At 39.7% G+C, this 14,794-nt stretch overlaps 1 protein-coding gene across 2 annotated transcripts in view; it reads left to right on the top strand.

Moving 5' to 3' along the window:
- The first annotated feature begins 456 nt into the window (after positions 1–456).
- Positions 457–14,794, top strand: part of TRPC4AP (transient receptor potential cation channel subfamily C member 4 associated protein) — a 70,443-nt gene continuing 56,105 nt past the window's right edge. Inside the window, exons 1-2 of one of the 2 annotated variants that reach the window (XM_069548392.1) lie at positions 457–713; positions 14,242–14,370. In XM_069548392.1, coding sequence (XP_069404493.1) covers positions 546–713; positions 14,242–14,370 — 297 coding nt within the window. In that variant the 5' untranslated portion in view covers positions 457–545. The remainder of the gene's footprint in view (positions 714–14,241; positions 14,371–14,794) is intronic. The other variant, XM_069548393.1, reaches the window with a different exon arrangement.

Below are 14,794 nucleotides of genomic sequence, written 5' to 3'. Positions count from 1 at the left end.
TCTCTGCTCACCACTGCTTTTCCAGGGACCGCTCGGTGCTGGGCGCAGAGCTGGCTCCAAGGAACTATGTATTGGCTGAATAGGCTCCCAGGAACTACCGATTGAATGAACTCGGGAAAATGAGGCTCGGGGAGGTCCGTGGCGAGTCTCAGCAGAAAGAAGCAGGTGGGAATCAGAACAGGCGGCCTGATTCCTGGTCTGGAACCCAAGACCTTTTCCTAGTCATTTGACTCTAACCTCCCCAAATTGGCAAGAAATGGGAGACTGCGCACGCAGGGACTTGTCTTCGACCTGGAGGGACCTCAGTGAAATGCTGGACCGAGGGGCCCAAAGGACAAGTGGCGCAAGAAACGCCTCTCTCTCATCTGCCCGCTTGGGAGCAAGACTACATTTCCCAGCAGCCCCCGCGGCACGCACAGCCCCTGCCACGCGGCCTGCGCCTCCGCCGTCGGCCCACTGGGGGCGCTGCGGCGACCCCTCTGCCGCCCCGTAGAAATCTCCGCGGCCCCGGGGCCGCTTGCTTCCTGTTTGTAGGACGAGGAGACATGGCGGCGGCGCCGGCGGCTGCTGGGTCTGGGGCCGGCCGAGGGCGACGGGCGGCGGCAACGGTGGCGGCTTGGGGCGGATGGGGCGGCCGGCCGCGGCCGGGTAACATTCTGCTGCAGCTGCGGCAGGGCCAGCTGACCGGCCGGGGCCTGGCCCGGGCCGTGCAGGTATGAAGCCGGCCCGGAGGGGCGGGGCGGGGTGGACCGGGCGGGAGCTGGCGGGGGGCCGGGGAAGAGGCCTTTCCAGGCCGCCGCAGTACGGGCCTGACCCCTCTTGGCCGGTCGCTGGGCCTCTCTGAAGGCTGTCCCGACGCTGTCAGCCGCGGCGGGGCAGTGGGCAGCGGCGGGCTAGAGGCCCCGGGTTAGGGACCGAGCCGGGCTGGGCTGCATCGGGCACTGATGGCGTGTACGAGTCCTGGGCCCAGCTCCTGGATCCTCCCTTCCTTGCGCCACGTCTGCACGTCTGGGGGACCCTGGGCGAGTTTGCTTTAGCCTCTACGGGCCACGAGTTTCTCCGCGTTGAACTGGGCGGTGGGTCATCATTGCAGCCACCAAACGGTTCCCAGGTCATCATAAATGTCATTCTCTCGGAGGCCTTTCCTTGACATAACCCCTCCCCCGCTTCTAAAGTAGGTCCCCATTGTTATTCAGTTACAGCCCAGAATTCATTTGGTTCACATCACTTTCTTAGTCTCTAATTACATATTTCTTTGTTGTCTTCTCTTTTTCTCGCCTGTATCTTACATTCGGCTGAGCTCCAACGGGTGCAGGGACTGTATCTGTGTTGCGTGTGTAAAGCGTCATGGTTAACAGCTAGGGTTCCAGGAGTCAGGCCTGGATTCAGAACCCTGCTGTCTCTTGATTGGGCAAGTTTACCTTTCTGTGCCTCAGTTTCCTCATTTGTAAAATGAAGATGATAATTAGTAACCAACCTGTTAAGGTGTTGTGAGGATCAAAGACAATTGTGTAAAGCGTTAAATGCGTTTCTGGTGCATAGTAAAAAGCTGAAGAGTAATCAGTTAATACTAATGCAGTACTTGTTATCTAGCTTACTCTACGTGGCTATTATATGATTAGTTTTTTTTTTTTTAAATGAATGAAGGACACTGCTTTAGAGTAAATCAGGATGAGTAAGACCAAGGTTGCTTGCTCCTCCCCTTCCCCCTCACCTTGTTCCCAGAAGTTACCTTGTAAACACTCCTGTAAAACATTAGCTTAACTTAAGGACAGCTTTTGCATAAAGAAACTTTTAAGTATGTACAGGAAACTAATAAAGTGGTTGGTGGAGTGGGAATTGGGTAGATGAGGGAGAGAATGAGAGTGAGATTTTTCATAGTAACTTAGTTTTGAGCCATTTTAATATTATATGGTTAAAAGGACATATATATATATACACATATGTGTGTGTGTGTGTTTGTATAGGGTTACAGATGAAGAAGCAGTTCTGGGTGAGCAGTATTTTCCTTGCCATAAGATAACCATAGATGAGCAACTTTTTTCCCTTTGCATTCTTCTCTATCTGCCTTAAGATCCTGGAAATACTTGCTCTGTCCTTTAACCCAAAGACTCTTACTGACCTGAGTAGGTAGGAGTGGGCAGAAAGGGAACTCAACTCACCTTTACTGAGTACATACTTTGGATCAAGCATTGTGCAAGTTATACTGTGTCTTTATTTCATTCTCAAGTCTTTTGAATCAAGTGTCAGGACTCATCTCTTAACACAGATGAAGAAACTTAGGCTCAGAAAGATTAGGCAATTTGCTCCCAAGCACTCTTCTTGATAATCTTCTGTGTTCTGAGAGCAATAGAGAACCACCAAAGTTCTTTAACTCAATGAATGAAAGAGAATTAAGTTCTTTACACATATTTGTACCCAATGCTGGATGGCTTGGAGTGGAAGGAGACTGGAGGAACTCATCGGATAGAAGGTGCTGGAATGTTCTTGAGCCCCATTTATAGTCTGTGGTAATAATTGATTACCACATTAATTATGACCATTAGTATGGTAATCAAGTTGTATACAGACAGGTGTGGGAGCTATATCAGAAGTTGAGGCTGAGGTTCCTTTCCAAAACTATAGTGAGGATCAAGTGGGGATCTTCATCTTTCATATGTGTCCCTTCTTAGTAGCTTTCTTTGATCTCGTCCTTGTTTCACTCTTTTTCCTCCCCCCACATTGCAGAGTGAATGATTTCCTCACAGGTATTTCCATGACACAGTGAGTATATTCTCTTATGGCCTGTGGAATACTTGGAAAGACCAGGTTAAAATTTTCTTCTTTGCGTTTTAAACACATAATGTAAAGTTTACCAACTCATTCATTTTTAAGTGTGCAGTCAGTAAGTAGTCACATTGTTGTGAAGCAGATCTCCAGAATTTTTTCATCTTGTAAATCTGAAACTTGAGCCATTAAACTACTCTTTTCCCCTTCTCACAGCCCCTGGTAACCACCGTTCTACTACTTTCTGTTTCCATGAATTTGATTATTTTAAATACCTCATATAAGTGGAATCATGCATTGTTTGTCTTTTTGTGCCTGGCTTATTTAACTTAGTACAATGTCTTCAAGGTTCATCCGTGTTGTAGCATGTAACAGGAACTCCTTGGGAAAAACCAGATTTTGAAGTAAGATGGACCTGTATTGAAGCCTAGTTCTGTCATTTATTGGTAGGTTATATTATATAACCTCTCTTAACCTCAGTTTCATTCTTTCTAAAATGGCAGTGGTAACATCTTCTTAGTGCTGTTGGGGGAGAAGTTAGTAGAATAATGTATCTAAAAAGCTTGCCCAGTATAGGGCATATAGTAGGTGCTCAGTAAATCGTTGTCATCAGCTCATAGATCTGAGACTGGGCCTCTTGAAAGACTGTGTTTTATTTTTTTATGTGTCTGCAGAGCCTGAAACAGCACCAGTCATTTGATCCTCAGGACTCAGGAAATTGTTTGACTTGAAATACTGTATCTGAGGGCTTTGTCTTTCTCAGTGCTGTTTCTTGGTATATCCCACACAGTCCCATGGCTTTAAAGAGTTCTGGAGTCAGATTACTTAGATTTGAATCCCAGCTCTGGTGCATACTTGCTGTGTGTCTTTGAACAAGTAGTTTAATTTCTTTTTGCCTCAGTTTCTTCATTTATAAAATAGAGATAATCATGGGTTCTAGCTTGGTAAGGCTGTGGTAAGGACCAAGAGCATTTATACATGTAAAGCACTTAAAATAGTGTCTAAAATATAGTAGGCATGCTATAAAGATTAGCAAGTATTGTTTTTAGCAAAACTATATTCTGATAGATCCTAAATCTGTATTTCCATCTTGGTTCCCCCCTTTAGTTCCAGTTGGATATATCCAAATACTTTCTCAGCATCTCCACAGACATCTAATGGGCACCTCAAAAACTTAATATGGCAAATACAGCCCACCAAATCTGATCTTCCTCAGGTCCCAAATGGAGCTTAAGAGGAGCCTGGGAGAAGACTCCGGGCTGAATGATTTAAAGTGGGCCTGTCCTATTGGGATTTTAGTGTGCCTTATTCTCATCTCCCCCTTTCAGTTTGCCCTCTGTCGGGGTAATAAAATACGCTGGTATGATGCTTTAGTGTTTACAGAGCCTGTCCAGATTTATCAGCACATTTGATCCCTAAAACAAGTCAGGTCTTATAATCCCTTGCCTAAAACCCTCCAGTGGCATCCCATGGCAGTTGGTATCAAATCCAGTTTCCTTCCCTGGGGTGCACAGGACCCTCCATGGTCAGTGGGAATTGTGGGAAAGGGGTAGACTAGGCAAGGCAACTCAACAGGTCATGACCCACCACATGTAGAGATACCACTTCAGTTTGGAAATCTAATGATAGGCTGGGTTATGGCATCCTGTTTGTTTCCCAAATTCCAGTCATCACTTCCTTCGTAATTATTGGTATATTTAAATTCTACCTGAGTGTTATTTACCTCATATGTATTGACCCCCTCTTTTTTTAAAAAAAAATTTTCAATTGGTACTGCCTCTTTCAGCCTTGTTCTAAGCATTAACATTTAAAACCTAGAGGTTCAAATCAAATACTGTCTTCTTTGCCTGTCAAGAATAATTTGATATTGAAAACCCCCCAGTAGGATAAATTCTTTTAAAAATATGGATAATATTTAAACAGCTTTTTATATTCACAAACCATAAAATTCACTTTTAATTATATTAAAACATAACAGATCCCATTAAAATGGATGCAAGCATTCATTGGTTAATATTACCAGAATAATCTAACAATGTCTTTTATCTTCATTAATTAAAGGTATTTAATCTTCATTAATCTTGAAGAAGGCTATTTACTTGCACTTAATTTATTTCGAGGCATTTGATATCTTACACTTAGAACTGAACAAATAAAATATACATTTTATGTTTATGGAGTTCAACATTTATTTAAAAAGAAAAGCACTAAAGACAAAAATAAGTCAACAAAAACTGTAAATGTCTGGAAGTGTCACATTTACTAAATAGGTTGACAGCTTAGGCAGCATGATGTAAGAGATTATCACTCCTATAAACTGTCAAACCACAAGTACTCCAAGAGAAAAAACCCATACAACACCTGCCAAAAATTCAGCTTTGAAGATGCCTGGATGGTGGCTCTTTTCATCATACTACTCAGATGTTCACAAGGAAAACAAAATCCAGATGATTATTTTTAAATGAGAGTAAATGCCTTGTAAGACAAACTGGTAGTAGTAAAAGAAATTCCATGTGAAGTTGAGTATTTTGAATGTGATTTGGAGAATCTCTGGGTATCACAAACCTTGTAAAAAATAACCGCAGTGCCCCCACTCTTCACCCCAAGTTCCACTCTCCCCAGGCAGTCCCTGCCCACACTGTGGCTGTTTTCTTTTGCAGGCGAAGAGTCCACGAAACAGGAAAGCCAGTATTCTAAATGACATAAGGCTAATACTTGACTGTACAGTTTTAAAGGTTATCTATTCTCTTCCTCTTGTAGAGGATTAGGGTTTAAGTCACAGCACCCTGTGCCACATGTTTGGTCTCTGTGATTCTCCTAATGTGGTTATGTCAGTTTTGGCCATTGGTATTTTCTTTATGATGACAGTGATAAGATATAATCGTTTACGGCAGAGCCATATAGTATGCAACAATTATATTCTGTATAATGTGTTTTTCTTAGTTAAAAGCTCCCCTTTCTTCCCCTACTTTTTAAATTGAGACCTCGGTATAGTAGAATTCACCCTTTCAGTGTATAGTTCTGTAAGTTTTGACAAACACACATAGTTGTGTGACCACCTCTGTAGTTAAGATTCAGAAAGTTCCCCTGTAGTAGTCTACCCTTCCCCACCACCATCCCTTGGCAACTGCTCATCTGTTGTCTATCCTATCATGCTGTTTTACTGACTGTCACAGAAATGGAATCATTCCATATGTAGACTTTTGAGTCTGGTTTCTTTCACTGTAATCATCCTTATAAAATTTGCTTTACTTTTTATTACAATTTACTACCAAGTTCTAAAACTCCTACTTTTTTCTTTTAAAAAGAAATTCTTCTTGGAACCCTCTGGCCTGCTTCAGCTTGGACTAATTACTTGCTAGAATAGCTGTATAGCTGAATTTGGGGGGTTTCTCTTCACCAAATTCAGGACATTTTATTTCTTTTTCTCATGTTTTGGATCTCTGTTTTCTGAATTCTGTGTTCCTTTTTCTTGGAGTACATTCTCTAGTAGCCACCTAAGAAAGCAAACATGGGAGGTAACTTTCTTTTAAGTTTGTATGTCTGAAAATGTCCTTTTTTCTTATACTTGAGTATTTAGTTTAGCTGGGTATATAATTCTAAGTTAGAAGTTATTTTCCCTTAAAGTTTTAATGGCATATTATTCCATTATCTTTAAGCACTTGGTGTAACTGTTGAAAGGTTCTGTTCTCATTCCCCATCCTTTGTGCATGACCTATATTCCCACTCCTTACCTCTTAAGAGCTTGTCTTCTGTAATTTTAGCTATAATATGCATTGATGAAAGTTTTCTCATTCATTGTGGGTACACTTTGGTAGATGTACATTAAAACATGTAACAACTATAATGAAGTCATGTCTATCACCTGACTAACCCCTCTGCAAAACGATTTCACTGAGTGTTCTCTTAGGATCTTCCTATTTTTAAAAGACGTTTTCTCTCCTTTGAAGTTTGGGCTATGGTTGCTTTGAAGTTTGGGCTATGGTTGAAGTTCTATGAGAACTTCATAGAATAAGTGAGATGTGAGTTGGTTCTGAAGAATCAGTAGACTTTTAACAGTAGCATAGATATTTCTCAGGAACACCATTGAGAAAGTCCCTATAACTGGCCATTAGAAGACAGAAGAGAAAGTGAAGTGCTCCTGTGGGAGATCAGTGGGAGATAAGTTTAGATATTTGGGATTAGGGTGGGGAACGTAACTAACATTTATTGGACATCCACAGTGTGCCATTGTGTGTATAGTTGGCTTTTTTTTTTAAGTTTATTGTTAAATATTTGACCTTTAAAAAGCTGTAATAAGTAATACCAGTGTGTTGCCACAGTAAACATGTACCCATGGCCAAATTTGAGAAGTTATTAATATATTTAATGCCCCTTTCATGTCAGTCCCTCCCTGCCGGAGGTAACATTTGTTTTGAGTAACATATACACATGTACAAAAGGGAGGAAAGTCAGTCTGCCTTAAAAATGGCCTGCTGCCACCTCTGCTATCTCCCTCCAGTTCTACTCCCAGATGCAACTCTGGTTATTGATTTCTGGTGGATCCCTCTATCTAAGCTTAGGAAAGCAAATATGTCGCTATGGTCTTCCTTACACAGGTGATACTGTACTATACATACTATTGTGTAGTATGTATACATACTATGTGCTTCTAGCTTTTTTCGCTTACACACGTATTCTAGAGATCCTTCCATAATCAGTACATAAGATTATTTTAGGCATTTACAAAACTTTCTGTGTTGAAATGCACAAAGATAAATGAACAGCTCAAAATTATCTACTGTGTAGCAAATACTGCATCACCTCTGTACTCCTTACTAACCTCTCTCTCTACTCTTCTTCCCCTCAAATGCAATCGCTAGTCTAACTTCTAACTTTGCATTTAGTCATACTAGTTTTTATACAAATAGCATCAGGGCTTCCCAGGTGACACAGTGGTAGAGACTCTGCCTGCCAGTCCAGGAAACACGGGTTCCATCCCTGGGTTGGGAAGATTCCCTGGTGGAGGAAATGACAACCCACTCCAGTATTCTTGCCTGGAAAATCCCATGGACAGAGGAGCCTGGTAGGCTATAGTCCATGGGGTTGCAAAGAGTTGGACACGCCTGAGCACGCGCATGCATACATACATACATAGAATCAAACAGTATGTACTATGTCTGCCTTCTGCTTTCTTTCAGCCCACATTGTGAAATTCATCTGTGATGACAGGTAAAGCTGTAGTTCATTCATTGTCATTGCTGTATAGTATTAAACCACAGTTCAGTTCAGTTCAGTCGCTTAGTCGTGTCTGACTCTTTGCGACCCTGTGAATCGCAGCACGCCAGGCCTCCCTGTCCATCACCAGCTCCCGGAGTTCACCCAAACTCATGTCCATCAAGTCGGTGATGCCATCTCTGGAGTTATTTCTCCACTGACCTCCAGTAGCATACTGGGCATCTGCCAACCTGGGGAGTTCCTCTTTCACTATCCTATCATTTTGCCTTTTCATACTGTTCATGGGGTTCTCAAGGCAAGAATACTGCAGTGGTTTGCCATTCCCTTCTCCAGTAGTTCATTCATTTTCATTGCTATATAGTATTAAACCCCAGTTAATTCCTTGTAATTTTGATGAGTATTTGGGATCTTTCCAGTTTTGGGTGGTTTTGAATAATGTTTATGTGAACATTCTTGTACTTCTCTCTTTAAGCGTATCTGTGCAATTTCTTGGGGGTGTATACTTAAACATAGAATTGCTAGGTTATAGGATGTACATAGGTTTAGCATTAGCAGCTAAACAGTTTCCTAAATGGTTGTACTAATTTACAGTCCCACCAGCAGTATATGTGAGCTCCTGTTCCATGTTCTGACTCACCTGTGGTGTTGCCAGTCTTTTTAATTTTAGTCATTCTAGTGTGTGAGAAGTGGCGTCTTGTGATTTGAGTTTGTGTTTCCCTCATGACTAGTGAAGTTAAGCATCTTTTCAGGAGTTCATCGGCCATTTGGACTTTCTGTCTTGTGGATTACCTGTCTAAATCTTTTACATATTTTTCTGGTGGGGTTTTTCATTTAAAATAAAGTTCTTTTTATTTGCTGGATATGAGCCCTTTGTAGTTATATTTGGCAGATATTGTCTCTTATTTGGTGGCTTGGCTTTTTAGTCTCTCAAAAGATCTTTTGGTAAACAGAAGTGCTGAATTTTAATACCACTGTTTTCCCTTATGGTTTTTGTATTCTATTTAGTAAATCTTTACCTGCTCTAAGGTCATGAAGATACTCTGCTTGTCTTCTAGAAGCTTTACTGTTTTGCCTTTGCCATTGAAATACATGTTCTAGGAATTTATTTTGGGTGTGGTGTGAGCTTTTCCATAGAGAGATCAAGTTAACCAGTTATTTATTGGAGAGTCTTTTTTGTCCCTCCAGTGCTCTGGAATGTTTGTTTTCACGTCTGTTTCATGTCTGTTCTGTTGCTCTGATTTGTCCATTTACCCTTATGCTAATATCACATTGTCTTATTTTCTGTAATTTTATGTGTTGATTTTGGTTATAGAACATTGAGTCAGAAGAGTAGCTTCTCCTGCTTTTCTTCAAGAATTCCTTGGCTCTTCTTGGTCCTTTGCCATTTCCATATACATTTTTGAATGAGTATGTACATTTTTACAACAGGATTTTGATTGGGATTGCTTTCAGTCTATTCAATACTGCACACTCATTCTCTCCTTCCCTTACATCTCTTTTTCTCTGATATAATCTTCCTTAATCTCTCTTGATGCTATTTTACAGTTTTCTATGTAGTGTTCTTTGTTAGATTCATTCCTTGGCATTTGATATGATTTGGTGGTATTGTAAATAGCATTTTTAAAGCCATGTTTTCTAGCTGTAGCTGTAATATAAAAACAGGATTGGTTTTTGTATTGCTGCAGCGTTTATACTGCTCCTGTATTTTAATACTTTAGATTATTTTGGATTGTGTATGTGTACAGTCATCTGCAAGTATATCTGCAAATGAAGCTTTTATTTTATCCCTTCCTATCTTACAACTTTTTTTTCTTACCTAACTGCTGTTTGGGATGTTCCTTTACAGTGAATGAAGTGGCATGTTACTGATTTAAGAGGGAGAGCCTTAAACACTTAACCATTAAGTATGATGTTTGTTGAATATTTTCTGTAGATACTCTTATTAGTTCATTTCTTTTCTGAATTTCTGTGTTGAATTCTATCAAAATGCTATTTCTGCATTGAGATGTTAATATAATTGTTTTCCTTTGTGTTATTAATATGATGAATTACACTGAGTAAACTTTTCAAATATTAAACCAAATCTGAATTTCTGATTCAAAACTTCATCCTTTTTATAGATTGCTAAATTTGAGTCCTAATTTTCTTATTAGGCTTTTTTTCCTTCTGTGTTTATGAATGAGAATGGCCTATAATTTTCCTTTCACCAGGTTTTGGTATCAAGTTTATCCTGGCCACTAGTCATAGCTTTAGTTGGACCCCACAAATTTTGATCTGTAGTATTTTCATTGTCATTTATTTCAGAATACTTTCAAATTTCTCCTTGGATTTCTTCTTTGACCTATGCATTTTTAAGAGGTATACTTTTTAATTTATGAACATCAGGGTTTTATAATTATCTTTCTGTTACAGATTTTACAGTGATTGCACTGCAGTCAGAGAACATAGTTTGTGTTTTGATTCATTTAGATACGTGTTAAAATTTGTCCCATGGCCCAGCAGCTGTGCATTTTGTAAATGTTCTGTATACTTGCAAAGAATGTATAGAGAGTAGCTATTAAATGTAGTGTCAGTTTCTGCAGTGAAGCCATCTGGAATTTTGATCGATTCGGTTCAGTCACTCAGTTGTGGCCAACTCCTTGGGACCTCATAGACTGCAGCACAACAGGCCTCCCTGTCCATCACCAACTCCCGGAGTTTATTCAGACTCAGGTCCATTGAGTCAGTTATGCCATCCAACCATCTCATCAATATGGAGAATATTGTCATATTAGAAATGTTAAGTCTTCCAATCTCTGAGCATGAATGGCTTTCCATTTATTTAGGCATTCTTTACTTCTGTAATTTCTTTCGACGATGTTTTGTGTTTTATTGTATAGATCTTATATTTTGTTACATTTATTCATAAGTATTCTTTTTGATGCTGTTACAAATGGGATTGCTTTCTTATTTTCACTTTTGGATTGTTCATTGCAGATGCACAGAAATTCAGGTGATTTTTATATATTCATTTTGTATCCTGAAAGCTTGCCAAACTCACTTATTAGCTCTAAGTGTGTGTGTTGGTCTCCTTTGAAAAAAATGTCCGTTTGGGTCTTATGCCTATTTTTAAATTGGGTTGTTTATATTTTTTTCCTCTATTTTTTCTGTTGAAGTATAGTTGATTTATAATGTTATGCTAATTTGTGCTAATTAGTTTTTTGTAGTTTTGATTTGAGTTGTGTGAGCTGTATATGTTTTAGATATTAATCCCTTATTTATATCATTTGCAAGTATTTTCTGTCATTCAGTAGGTTCTGCCTTTTCATTTTGTTGATGGCTTCCTTTGCTGTGCAAAGGCTTTTAGGTTTAATCAGGTCCCATTTATTTGTATTTGTTTCTTTTGCCTGAGGAGACAGATACAAAAAACATACTGCAATGATTTATGTCAGAGAGTGTTCTGCCTCTGTTCTCTTCTAAGAGTTATGGTTTCTGGTCTTACATTTAGGTCTTCAACCTATTTTGAATTTATTTTTTATACTGTGTGAAAAAATGTTTAGATTTCTTTTTTAAAAAATTTATTTTATTGAAGTATAGTTGATTTGCAGTGTTGTTACGCATTTCATTGTTTTACATACAGCTGTACAGTTTTCCCAACACTGCTTATTAAAGAGGCTGCCTTTTCACTGTTGTATATTCTTGTTGGTTTTGTTGTAAATTAATTGACCATAAGTGGTGGGTTTCTTTCTGGGCTTTCTGTTTCCTTCCGTTGATCTGTGTGTCTGCGTCCATGTGCCAGGACTGTGCAGTTTTGGCTCCTGTAGTTTTGTAGTATAGTCTGAATCAGGGAGCGTGATACCACAAGCTTTGTTCTTCTTTTTATTTTCCAGGATGGTTGTGGCAGTTCTGGATCTTTTGTGGTTCCATATACATTTTAGGAATTTGTTCTAGTTCTGTGAAAAATGCCATGGCTAGTTTGATAGGGATTGCATTAAATCTGTAGATTGCTTTGAGTGTATGGACATTTTAACTAGTTTTCTAATCCAAGCACACAGGATATCTTTCCATTTCTATTATCATCCTTAATTTTCTTCATCATTGTTTTATAGTTTTCAGAGTATAGGTCTTTCACCTCCTTGATTAAGTTTATTTCTAGGTATTCTTTTAATGTCTTTGGTTTTGGTATCAGGGTAATACTAGCCTCATAGAATGAGTTGCGAAGTGTTCCTTCTGTTTTGTGGAAGAGTTTGTGAAGAATTTGCCAATTTCTGTTTAAATGTTCAGTAGAATTTACTAGTGAAGCATCTGCACTTGGGCTTTTCTTTATGGGTCGTTTCCTTCCTTCATCCTTCCCTCTTTTTCTTCCTTTTGTATTAAATCACTAATTTGATCTCTTTAATTGTTTTAGGTATATCAGATTTTCTGTTTCTTCTTAAGTTAGTTTCTGTTATTTGTGTCCTTCTGAGAATTTGTACGTTTCATCTAATTTATGTAGTTTGTTGGCATATAGTTGCTCCTAGTATTTCCATGTAAACCTTTTTATCTCCTTAAAATTGGTAGTTGTTTCCTCTTTCATTCCTGAATATATAGTAATTTGAGTCAATGTAAGTTAGTCAGTGTAACTATTTTCAATATTGTTTTTTCGAAGAACCAAATTTGATTTTGTTGATTTTTTTCCTGTTATTTTTCTTTTTCTCTATATCACTTATTTTTGCAAGGATCTTTTTAATTTCCTCATGCTTGCTTTGGGTTGGGTTTACTCCATTTTTCCCCTAGTTTCTCATGATGGAAGATAAGGTAATCTGAAATTGCTCTGCTTTTTAATATAAATGTTTATAGCTATAAACTTATAAGCACTGCTTTTGCCTAGTCCCATGAAGCCATTGTTGTTTTCTGTCTTTTTCCTTTCAAGGAAGGGAAAGGTGTTTTTTTTCCCCATTGTTTCGGGGTTTGCCTTAATTTGAGTTTGCTTGAAGAATATAACATTTCTGATAATCATTTAGACCTACAGAAATGGTAATTTCCTATGGTTCACCCTAATACAAATACTCAGAAACATTTCATTATCTTTCATGACCCTTGAATTATTTTATTTTCACAATCTAAGAAAACAAGCTCAGGAAGAGTAATGAATGGGACTTGTCCAAGATCAGAGTACTGATGTGTATCAGGATAGGCCAAGCAGTTACTGAAGACCTGCATGTCCTTTGTAGGCTGCAGGGAGCTTTTGATCTAATTGAGGGACAAGTCTACATGAAAATAATTCACTTCTGGCACCGATAATGCCATATCCCCAGAATAGACATTGCCGTGATTAATGAACCTGTCATTAGACTAGGCTATTGCTCATGCCTTCAGACGCTTCCTGAGCCCCTGCTCCGTGCCTGGCGTTCTTTGAGAGAAAGAAGGCGTGCACAGTAAACACAGCCTGGCACCTGCTCTCTAGCGGCGGGCGGTGTTTAGGACAAATGAACCAGTAATTATGATACCGTATGATAAATGTTAGATAAGGTCCCAGACCCTCTTAGAAAGGAGAGAGAGGAAGTCCTGTCAAGGAAAGTTTCTGTCTTTTTGGCTTGCATTTTGAAGGGGAAGGAACTTTCTAGGTAGAAGAGACAGGGAGGAGGAGGAGCTTTCCAGGTAGGAAAGACGCCCAGAAATGTTCTGTGGCATAGAGTCCACCCTTGAACAGCACAGGGGCATAGGGGCCCCTTCACAGTCAAAATTATTGTATAACTTAAGAGTCAGCCCTCTGTACCCACAGTTCCCCTGCATCTGTGGATTCAATCAGCCATGGATTGTGTAGTACTGTAATGTTAACTATTGAAAAAATTTCTCATGTAAGTGGACCCATGCAGTTGAAACCTGTATATGTGTGTGTGTGAATAATTATCCCTCTTGCTCCCACCTTAGGTTTATTTTCTCCCCGTACAGGTGGCATACCTGTATGTCTATACAGAGCCATGTATGGGGGAATAAACACATGCAAAGCATAGAGAGAAAACACATACATTTGGAGCCTGGAGTGTGCATTGGGCAAAGAAGAAGTTAAGAGAGAAAAGTCGGTGATAGAATAGGAAGGGGGTGTATCATAAACGAGGAGCTGGACTTGGGCCTTACAGGCTGTTGGGGAACTTCTGAAGGTTTCTAGAAAGACCTTTGACTGACTTGTCCTGGGTGGGTTTGGGAGCCAGCTGCTCTCCTTTGCTGAATGTTCTAGTAGTTCTTTCCTCACCAGTAATAGTTTCCTCTTTTTTTTTGTTTCCTTTGGATTTACAGTTCACTGAAACTTTTTTGACGGAAAGGGACAAACAGTCCAAATGGAGTGGAATTCCGCAGCTGCTCCTTAAGCTGTATGCGACCAGCCACCTCCACAGTGACTTCGTTGAATGCCAAAACATCCTCAAGGTAACTGTTAGGGGCGTTGGAGGGGCTGCATTCAGGGCTTCCAGGTGATACTAGACATCTGGGTTATTCCTCTTCTTCAGTCTGCTTTTTAAAATAGCCTGTATTTATTGAGTAAGCTGTAGAAAATTTGGGAAGTTCAGAAAAAGTGCAAAGAAGAAAGTAAAAATCACCTATAATCCCACCACCCAGAGATAATCACCATTAAGTTCCCGGTGTGTATACTTCTGGGTTTTATTCTCACTTGTTTTGTCCTAGTACTTGCCTAAGTAAGGAGGCCTTGCCCTGGGATTGGGATATATTCTTTTTCAATGGGATTTAAAAGGTCCCGTTTTGGTGAGACTTCAAGGAAGTGGCCTTGCGGTTGTTGATAAGTATGACCGACATCTGAAGGTAAAGAGACTTGGAAAGAGTGCAGAGACATCCA

Source organism: Ovis canadensis, chromosome 13 (genome assembly GCF_042477335.2).
Source record: "Ovis canadensis isolate MfBH-ARS-UI-01 breed Bighorn chromosome 13, ARS-UI_OviCan_v2, whole genome shotgun sequence".
NCBI lineage: Eukaryota > Metazoa > Chordata > Mammalia > Artiodactyla > Bovidae > Ovis > Ovis canadensis.
Note: the sequence above shows the minus strand (reverse complement) of the source record. Positions and strands in the feature narration are given on the sequence as shown.